At 51.8% G+C, this 10,801-nt stretch overlaps 1 protein-coding gene and 1 pseudogene across 1 annotated transcript; both read left to right on the forward strand.

Moving 5' to 3' along the window:
* Positions 1-2,755, forward strand: HPS6 (HPS6 biogenesis of lysosomal organelles complex 2 subunit 3). The gene has a single exon (XM_032609249.1). The coding sequence runs from the start codon at positions 178-180 to the stop codon at positions 2,587-2,589; it is 2,412 nt and encodes an 803-aa protein (XP_032465140.1). The 5' UTR covers positions 1-177; the 3' UTR covers positions 2,590-2,755.
* Positions 2,756-9,716: 6,961 nt separating this feature from the next.
* LOC116741319 lies at positions 9,717-10,166 on the forward strand (annotated as a pseudogene).
* Positions 10,167-10,801: the final 635 nt, after the last annotated feature.

Raw genomic sequence — 10,801 nt, forward strand, 5'->3', positions numbered from 1 at the left:
CCGTGAGGGGCGGGGCCGGGCTGGGCGGGGCCGACTCGGCCCGGCTTTGGCTCACCTCCTCAAAGAAGAGCGGAAGTCTCAACCCCAGTCTTGACCTCCGTTGGGAACCCGGCACCGAGAGCCGGGCCTCGCCCCACGGGGCGGCGGGCCTGGGCGTGCACTGGCGCGGGCGGCACCATGAAGCGTGCGGGAACTCTGCGCCTGCTCTCGGACCTGAACAACTTCAGCGGCGCGGCCCGGCTCCGGGAGTTGTTGGCCGGGGACCCAGCCGTCCGAGTTCGCTGCAGCCCGGACGGCCGCCACCTGCTGCTGCTGCGACCTCCGGGGGCACCGGGCCCGCAACTGCTGGTCGCGGTGCGTGGACCCGGCGCGGAACTGGAACGTGCCTGGCCGGCTGGCCAGCCCTCACCGCTAGACGCCTTCTTCCTACCGTGGCCGGCACGACCGGCGCTAGTCCTAGTGTGGGAGAGTGGCCTAGCCGAGGTGTGGGGCACGGGGGTGGGGCCCGGCTGGCGGCTGCTGCAGAGCACCGAGCTGTGTACTGGCGGTGGAGCCCGTGTGGTGGCCGTGGCGGCGCCTCGAGGCCGCCTGGTGTGGTGCGAGGAGCGTCAGGCTGGCGCTGAGGGCCGCGAAGGGCCTCCCGCAGTGGCTTTCAGCCACTGTGTGTGCGTCCGGACCCTGGAGCCCAGCGGGGAGGCCGGCACCAACCTGGGCCGTACACACATCCTGCTGCACAACTGCCCCCGTTTCGGGCTGCTGACCTCCCGCAAGGACCTCTTCCTGGTGCCCACTGCCACCACCTGGCCTGGCGTGGGCCACATTCTGCTCATCTGGAGCCCAAGCAAGGGCAAGGTAGTGGTGGCTGCCCCATGTCTTGGCCTCTCCCACAGTAAGAGCCTGAATCCTGGAGGAGGGGACCCGTGGGACTTCAGGACCCTGCTCCGAGGCCTTCCTGGGCTGCTGTCCCCCAGGCAACCATTAACTGTACACACCTGGGCCCCAACTCCCCAGGGCCTGCTGTGGCTTGACTTCAGGGGCACTGTGAGCCTGGTGCAGCCCCACGGTGGTACCCGGGCTGTTGGCACCCTTCAGGAGGCACCTGCCAGCCTGGCAGGGTCTGCAGCACTGGGCGCATTTCATGGCACTCTGGCCTGTGTGCTGGGCTCCACATTGGAACTGCTGGACATGGGCAGTGGGCAGCTGCTAGAAAGGAAGGTCCTAAGTACAGATCGAGTACATCTGCTGGAACCCCCAGCCCCTGGCATGGAAAATGAGGAAGAGCTGGAGACCCGAGGGGGTCTTCGTTTGCTTTCAGCTGTGGGTCTGTTTCGAGTAGGCTGGGAAGCCCCACAAGGCCTTGAGCTGCCTTCAGCTGAAGATCTGGTGTTTGAGGAGGCCTGCGAGTACTACCAGCGGCGGAGCCTGCGGGGTGCCCGGCTCACCCCAGAGGAACTGCGACACAACAGCACATTCCGGGCACCTCAGGCCCTGGCTTCCATCCTCCAGGGCCACGTGTCCCCATCAACACTATTGACCACACTGAGAGCCGAGCTTCGGGATTACCGGGGCTTAGAGCAGCTTAAAGCCCAGCTGGTGGCTGGGGATGATGAGGAGGCTGGCTGGACTGAGCTGGCAGAGCACGAAGTGGCACGGCTGCTGAGGACTGAGTTGATGGGAGACCAGCTGGCCCAGCTCAACACCGTTTTCCAAGCCCTCCCTACAGCGGCCTGGGGTGCCATCCTCAGGGCCCTGCAGCTCCAGCCAGATGGGAATGGCAGGCTGAGGTCCCAAGCTCCCCCTGACGTGTGGAGGAAAGTATTGGGTGTTACAACAGGTGGAAAGGAGCCACCCAGTGGGATACTGCCCCTCTTTGAACTCCTGTGCCGATGCCTCTGCCGGCTGGAGCCACGATGGCTGCCACCCTTTGTGGAGCTGGCACAGCAGCAGGGCGGGCCTGGCTGGGGATCAGGGGGCCCAGGGCTGCCCCTCTATCGCCGAGCCCTGGAAGTACTAGGTGAGGAGGGGACTAGGCCTGAAGCACTGGAGCTAGACCTGCTCTTGGGCAGTGGGCGGCCCAAAGCTGTGCTCCAAGCTGTGGGGCAGCTGGTGCAAAAGGAAGAGTGGGAGCGGGCTCTAGAGGCTGGCTTGGCGCTCAGCTCCTCCAGCCCCCTGCTTCGAAGTGAGATCTTCAAACTGCTATTGGCCGAATTTGCCCGGCACCGCCGGCTTGATGCTCACCTCCCCCTCCTTTGCCGCCTGTGCCCACCAGACCTAGCTCCAACTGAGCTCCTGCTTCTACTGCGGACACACCTCCCAGATGAGTTGGAGCCCCCCGCCCCATTCCCTGAGCCTGGGGCAGAGCCCCCTCTCACTGTGGGCTTGCTCAGAGCCCTGCTGGAGCAGACTGGGACTCAAGGACGACCCTCTGGCCCAGTTCTAAGCCAATATGAGGACATTCTATGGGACCCAGGCACTCCACCCCCTACCCCACCTCGGGGACCTATGTCAGCCCTCCAGGCATCAGACCACCCAGGCCTGGAGGCATGGGCACCATCTGGACAGGGCCTCTGTGTGACTGACACAAGCTGAAAATTGTTTCTAGGATACAGTGATCAGGGAAAGGTGTCTAGGAGTTGGAGGGGGCCAGAGTGGGGACCTGTGTGTGCAATACTCACAATACTCTTCTCTTTTCTGGAGCAATTTATATATATATGTGTGTGTGTGTATAATAAATATGTTTGGTCTTTATCCTCAGGTTTCTGTCTTGGCGCAAAGCTCCTAAAACACTTGGAATTTCCTGAGTGATAGAAATATCTTTGTTATAACGTATGGACACCAAGGGGGGAAACTGGCGGGGGGGTAGGGGTCGGGGGGATGAATTGGGAGATTGGGATTGACACATATACACTAATATGTATAAAATAGATAACTAATAACCTGCTGTATAAAATAAAATTCAAAAAAAAAGAAAAACTACATTGCTGGTAGTAGTAATGGTGCTAACCACAGGAGATTCTGGATTTTAAATTTCAAAGTGATAGCTTTAGATTTTATGAGAGTAATAAACAGGAATAGATCCAATGGTTAATTGATGTGCCTTCATTTAGACAAACATAATAGATTAAAATCCAGGCATACCTCAAAGATAAATTAAGGTCAAATAACTTACACTGCAAATAAATTTACAGTAGAAGCCATTTAAACAGCAAATCCTCACTACATTTTAAATATCTGATTCCTATTTTGGGAACATATTTATTAGATAAATTAAGGTGTGCTTTATCATAAAAATGAACACAGATGCAGGGGGAGAGAAAAAGCTAAAAAAATTATCAGAAAATTTCAGATTTAAACTGGAGATTTAGTTAATATTATATCCAAATATTTTTTAAGTTTTGAATTGTTACTTCCCAAAGGTCAAAGTTTTCATTTTCAACAGAAAAAAGTTGCCTACAAGAAATATTAAAACAAATTAAATAGGGAAACTCTTTGAGGTGGTGGGACTTATTCCAGCTCCCTATGCTTTGTGTTGGAAAAATAAATAAAATTTAACAGTCCATGAGCTTGCTGTATAAAAATTAAATTAAATTAAATTAAAAAAAAAAGAAATGTCTTTGTTATAACAAGCCCCTTTAGACCAAACCTGCATTTACACTAATGAGGTAACTTAAAGTGGGGACCCCTAGCGTCAGGATGGGGCTGGTCACCAGAAAGACCCGAGTGATGAAAGGGTTGGAACTTTCAGCTCCATCCTCAACCTCCTGGGAGAGGAGTGGGGCTAGAGACAGCTCTACAAAAGCTCCTGAACAGAGAAATTTGATGAGCTTCTGGCTTGGTGAACACATTAAGGTGCTGATGCACCCAGAGAGGGCATGGAAGCCCCATGCACACCCCTCACACCATGCCTTGCCCTATGCGTCTCTTCCATCTGACTGTTGTATCCTTTAATAAACTGGTAAACGTAAGTATTTCCCTGGGTTCTGTTAGCCATTCTAGCAAATTATCAAACCAATTTATAGCATGGGAACTCCCAATTTATAGCCAGCTGATCAGAACTACCAGTGACTTGTGACTGGCATTTGAAGTGAGGGCAGTCTTGTGGGATTGAGCCCTTAACCTGTGGGATCTGTGCTAACTCAAGGTAGTTAGTATCAGAATTGAGAGGTAGTTAGTATCAGAATTGAGGTGACTTGTAGGACACCCAATTGATGTCCACAGAAAATTGATGGTTGGTGTTGGAAAACACTCCAGAAATGCATACACGGTTGGTGTGTTTTTCAATAGCTGAGGGCCTCATACAGTTGGTTATAGAGGGAGTGGTTAAATCTGAATCTGTTGGCTAAAGTGACCACTTCCAATAATGAAAATAATTAACATTTATGAGCATTTAAAGTATACCAGTCACTCTGTTAGTCTTTAAATAGTCCCTCTTTTAATGTTTCTAATAACCCCATCCTGAAAGTACTAATATTATCTCCATTTTACGGGGGAGGAAACAGAGATTTAGAAAGATTACTTGACCAAGTTCAGTCAGCTAGAAAGTAGTAGCTCTAAGATTTGAACCACTTCACTGTACAGCCCAATAGCTACTACCGGCTTGGGCTTGAAGCACTTCTCATTCCTGGCTCAATGCTAGCTTCTCTAGCCTGTTGTGAGGAGGGGGATCTGCAGAAGTACACACTTCCTTTCCCCAAGACTCTTCTGTTCCTGAGTAGGAACTGTGCTGGCCCTGAGACCATGCTTGTCTCCCCCAGGATTTCTGGAGCAGCCACTGGATAACGGGAAGATTTACCACAGACAGGAGAGCTACCTGCAGAGCCCTCTGGCTTAGTAACAAGAGTCACTGGAGGAGGGTTGCTTGGAGGCTAACTCCCAAAACTAAGAAAAAAGAGCGTCTCCAGAACATATTTCTGTTCATCTGGATTTAGTCAGCAGGACCACCTTTGAAGAGGCCTAGGCCCTCTGCCCACTTCTACCCAAGTGAGCCCTCAGGCTGGTTCTGGGCTTAGGATAGGACTCTGGGTGCTGCTCCTCAGCATCACCCTGGGCCCCCAGGTATCCCTTGTCCAAGGCTTGGGCCCAAGGTAAGGACTACCACTTAGCTTTGCCCTCAGCTAGGACCTGCAGCTTGGGTTCTGCTCAGCCTCATCCTGGACTTAAGGTGGCCCTTTAGGCTCATGTGGGACTAGGGACAGTTCCTCAGTCTCGAGGAAGGGGGCAGCACCTCAGGTTTATACAGGGCTTGTGTTACTCCTCGGCCTCATGAAAGTCTAAGGATGGTAGCTTGACCTCATCCAGAATTTGGATGGCTGTTGTCCTGGCCCTTAAGACAGGTTGTCTACCAATATCTGGAGTCAAGCTACTGACCCTTAAGCTTCTGCTCCTCCCAGAGGCCCAGAACTAGGGACAGGTCATCCCTTGGCCTCTACCTCAGCCCTGGTTTGGGTGGGGTTCATCCTCCTCTTTAGTCTGGAGGCTGGGCCCATTATGGCCCCTCTGTGGGAAGCTGGGGATGGACAAAAGCAGGAATCTGTTTCCTGTTCATGATCCTGCTGAATCATGGTTGTTGTTTTTTGGGTTTTCTTTTTTGGCCACTCCAGGTGGCTTGTGGGATCTTAATTCCCTGACCAGGGATCAAACCCGCGCCCCCTGCATTGGAAGCGCAGAGTCCCAATCACTGGACAGCCAGGGAAGTTCCTCATTGTTGTTTCTTCTCAGCCTGAGATTGGCTTGGGCCTCTTTCTGTGCTTGGAGGGAAAAGAATTGTACTCAGTGGGTCTCTGGGGACATGGGCAAAAGAAGGGGGCCAGGTTTTTCCTTGGACTTGTTTGGCTCAAGGAATTTCCTCAGGGCCACCCACAAGTAGGGGAGCCACCCAGCCTGGCAGCTCTGAGGAGAGCAGGTGAGCCTAGATGGGAACTCTCACCTGCTGTTACAGACTTGGTACTTGATTGCTCTTGTCCTTGCTCATGCTCCAGCTCCAGTGAGGAGGGTAAAGTGACCCCCAACCCTGTCTCAGGACTTTGGAGAACAGCTCGGGGATATAGATATCATTGTGTGACTGGGTTCTGCTGGAGTGTGTGAGAGGACCATCAGAGAGCTGGCCCAGTGTGGTCTTCCAGAGTCAGAGGGCTCCAAATAGGTGAGTGGAGATCCCAAGTCTGAGGTCTTTGGTTGGCAGGGAGTATTCTAGGATCAGAAAGTAGAGAGGGTCCCTAGACAGGATGTTGGGACCTGGGGATATGGGAGATCTGGGAGCTCTGAGGTCCTTGATCTTGGGTGCCTGGGTAAAGGGCGAAGCTCCGGGGCTGAAGGTTTTGAGCAGTGGACAAGATCCCAGGTCCAAAGTCCCTGGGCAGGAGGTGGTAGGAAGGCCTGAGGTCCCTGGGTAGGTGCATTTCCACAGGTATGCCTCATCTTTGGAGCATACTACTCTCAAGTTCACTTGGTAGTAGTCTCTGGAAAGCTTGAAGGTGAAGCTAAGCTACACAAGACCAGAATGCAGTCTGGGCAAAGGAGAGGAAGCAAATCCTGAGGCTCCTCTACCTGCCTATATGGCCATGGAGCCCAATCCTCCCTTTTTCATCTCCCTACTGCCCACCCATATTCCCTTCCCTCACCAGGAGATTCACTGTTTAGACACAGACCACGGTTTCCATGCCACCCAATGACTGGAACACAAGACTACAGCAACCCAGGATTTCCCTGGTGGCGCAGTAGTTAAGAATCCTCCTGCCAATGCAGTGGACACGGGTTCGAGCCCTGGTCCAGGAAGATCCCACATGCCACGGAGCAACTAAGCCCACGAGCCATAACTACTAAGCCCGCGCACCTAAAGCCTGTGCTCCGCAACGAGAGAAGCCACCGCAAAGAGAAGCCCGCGCACCTCAAAGAAATGTAGCCCCCACTCTCCGAAACTAGAGAAAGCCCGCGTACAGCAACGAAGACCCAACACAGACAAAAATAATTAAAAAAAAAAAAAAAAAAGACCACAGCAACCCAAGTCTTCCCCAACCCGCAAAGGCCAGAGATCAAAGCCCACCCCTTTCTCCTGTAGGAAACTGGTGGCCAGAGTGGGCTGTATCCAAACCACTCTGCTTTTCCCCCATACCCTGACCCAGCCATCAAGGGAACTTGTCCTTAGGAAGTGTTCCACACTGTACAAATGTACCAGAACTTGGTTCACACTTCCCCTTGGTGGTCAGGGAAAGAGAAGAAGTTGGAGAGTGGGGAGGGTGCAGCTCTAGACCCCCAGCTCCAGAGGGAGCCCCCTCAGGCTGGAATGCCTGGCACCCTTACTGCCCTGGAAGAAAGGAAGAAAAATCCTCAGAGTGGCTCCCCAGGGCCCCACTCAATCTCTTCTTAGGCACAGGCTCCCCCTGGTGGTTACTGTCATCACCGCCAGCTCCACCATTACCCTTAAACAAGCACACACTTGCCCATTTCTTGACTAAGACCGAAGAAGCCTTTGAAGGTGGTAAATTAAGGTTCTCTGAGGGCAAGAGAGGAGGAGAGGAAGAGGTCAGGGTAGAACTCAGGGAGCAAATCAAGGGGAGGCAAAGTGACCCTGGTCTTGTACTAGGACAGTATCACCCAGAAGAAAGAGGGACCTGAGCTGCCAGGATGCTTCCTCTCCAGGGCTGGAACTCTGCCCTAGCTACCAGACTGATCTGGATAATTTGAGCCAACTGAGGAGGAAGTTGAGGGCACAGCAGAGATTTCTGGGAAGGCACAGTGAGGTCATATTTTACATGAATTTGAAATATAGGAATAAGATGCTGGGCTTTATTCAAAATCAATAGTCTCACTTTATGCACAAAATGTGAAATGAAGGTGAATCTTCCTAAATATAAAACTTTTTGAGAATCACAATTTCAAGGCTAATGGACTGTGTGAATTGTAAACTGCTTACACTATTACTGCATGCGTCCCCATTTCTGCTGGTAAACAAAAATTCAGGGGGGGGAGGGAGGCTGAATCAGGCTGTGAGGTCAGGGCTGAGTGACCAGGGTCACTCACCAGTTGTAGGTAGAAGCCTTGGAGTGTTTTCTCCTCTACTTCCCAGAGGGAGAGCCCGGGCCTGGCTCCAAAGGTCGCTACACAGGAGCAAGAACAAAGGTGAGGAAAGACAGAGGCAGAGAGATGAGTAAGAGGATGAGGTTGGACCAGGAGAAGAGAGGAGACAGACAGATGGGAACGGGAAGAGGGACCTGGGGGAGGCAGGGAAATGCTCTCACTCTGGAGAGCAGAGGACGCTCTCAAGTGTGATTGCTGGAGGATGGAGGACAGAGCAGAGAGGGGTCCCTTGGGGCCTCTCACCAGAATTATAGCCAGAGCGTAGAGCCAGTGGGACAGCTCATCTAGATTTGGTCTCCTAGAGCTTTCCATTATCTGAGAAATGAAGGAAAAAGGAAGGAGCTGTGAAGAGCTGAGGAAGGGGGAGGGGGTGTGGCCTGCACCAAGAATGAGGTCAGTCCACCTCATTTGGGCCTCGCTGAGCTAAAGGTTCTGGAGGGGCAGACTGTCCAGGTCTTTCATAGGTGTCAAGTCCTCAGGCTTTGGCAGCCACTCAGATTCCAAGGTGACATGCAGTCTTATCAAAGTCTCTATTATTTTTGTTTTGTACCAGGGAGAAGTGGGCATTGTCCCACCCTTAACCACCCCACACAGGCTCTAGGAGGAGCCTAGAGCCTCAGAACTGGGGGGCAGAGCCTCCCCAGCATAGAGCCTTCCCCAGCATAGAGCCCTTCCCACAGAGCTGTGATGCTGGACGTGGGAAGGCTACAGTGGGGGAAGGAAAGGGAAGGCTGATTGGAGGTATAGAGGCAGAGGGGACCCAAGCATAGCCAGGTCAGTGTCCTGGGCCAAGGCAGGGGGGACACTGACCTGGATATCACTGGAGAGTTATCCAGAGGGGAAACCAAGTGACTGCTCATCACTGACTAGATTGGTTCATTGTTCTCATAGCCCTTTGGGGATAGTGGAGGGTCAGTATGGGCAAGAGGTGATTCATGGGAAGCCTAGGAGAGGGAGGATGGACACATCAGTGACCCACTTCCTCCCTCCACCAAATGGTCAGGCCCTAGTGAGTTCCCCAGCAAGTAGGTCTCCCCTGTAAATGTTGGGGAAGAAAACATAAGGTGGGCTTTATGAGGTATAAGGGAATGGCTGCTTCAAAAGAGAGGAATGGAATGGCTCCAGAGTAGAAAGTTTGGAAGTGGATGGCCAAGAGGGATCAAACCAGAGAAGAAGAGTCAGAAAAACAGAGTGGGGAACACTGGTTGGATTTCCTAAACCTTTGTAGTTTCTCCAGTAAAAGATATAGTTTCTCCTTGTAGACAGCAGCACCTTCCCAGCTGGTCCCAGATCTCACTACTGAGACCCTGAAGAGGTGTGTTTTTTGTTTTAATGACAAACTTAACTGGACCTGGGAGTAGGCTCTTGATTCTGTGTCAATTTTGTTAGCCTTGTCCATCATCCCCTTAATTATATCAGTCAGACCCTTAACTCAAAGAGGGCTCATTTGCTTGGCATGAGGGAAAGCCAGGAGGAGAATCTGTGGTTAACCCATTTCTTCCCCTATGAATAGTTTTTTGGAAGCAGAGGTCCAAGGGGTCATGTATGTGGGAACGGCTGAGGAGCCATCAAGAAAACAAGATGGAGCTCTTCTCCTCAGCACTGCCTGTTGAGGTGGCAGCCATCTCCTACTAGGCGTCATGGCCACCCTCAGACCCCTCACAAAGCCCAAGATTATCAGAAAGAGGAACAAGAAGTTCATCTGGCACCAGTCAGACTGATACGTCAAAATTAAGCAGAACTGGCGGAAACCCAGAGGCATTGACAGTAGAGTGCACAGGAGATTCAAGGGCCAGATCTTGATGCCCAACATAGGTTATGGGGGCAACAAGAAAACAAAGCACATGCTGCCCAGCGGCTTTGGGAAGTTCCTGGTCCACAAGGTCAAGGAGCTTGAAGTGCTGCTGATGTGCAACAAATCTTACTATGATGAGATTGCTCACAACGTCTCCTCCAAGAACCACAAAGCCATTGTGGAGAGAGCAGCCCAGCTGGCCATCAGAGTCACCAATCCCAATGCCAGGCTGTGCAGCGAAGAAAATGAACAGACAGCTCATGCACACATTTTGTTTGTGTTAATAAGACCATAAAACTCAGCAAAAAAAAAAAAAAAAAAAAAAAAGAGGGAGCAGTTGTCAGTCCGTCAACTCTGCCTTCCTCTCCCATCACTGTGCCCAGCTTCAATTCCCCATCCCAATCCTGTCAAGCTCTGGTCATCTCTTTTCATTCCTCACATCTCTCACATCCATCTCTCAAAGTAATGGATTCTCAGCTTATGTGTATTGACCACTCAGTGGGCAAACCCACTGAGTCCATCAATACACTGAAATTCTTAACAGGTTGAATTCAACAAATCTTCTGTATTATAAGCTCTGTTGATATCCCAATATCCTCCACTTGGGTATTCACATCTGGGTGGGGTGGTGGAAATGGAGTGGTAGTACAAAAGAAGGATCTGGAGCTGGGGGGTACCCATCCCATATGTGCCACAATGTCTGTGCCCTCTTATCCACTCTTTCTGGAATACCATGGAGAGACTGGTGTTCCAACTTTCTCTAACCCCAAATCCATGCAACTAATTCTAGGAAAGGGGGGATTAGGAGTTGGCCCTACTGGGACTTCTTTGGTGACTCTCCTAAAAAATCATTCCATAAAGGGGCTATTCCTGCATGAGGCTGAGGAAATACAGAGGTGAGAAAAGCCAACTGGGAGGTGCTCAAATGTA

Source organism: Phocoena sinus, chromosome 16 (assembly GCF_008692025.1).
Source record: "Phocoena sinus isolate mPhoSin1 chromosome 16, mPhoSin1.pri, whole genome shotgun sequence".
Classification (NCBI taxonomy): domain Eukaryota; kingdom Metazoa; phylum Chordata; class Mammalia; order Artiodactyla; family Phocoenidae; genus Phocoena; species Phocoena sinus.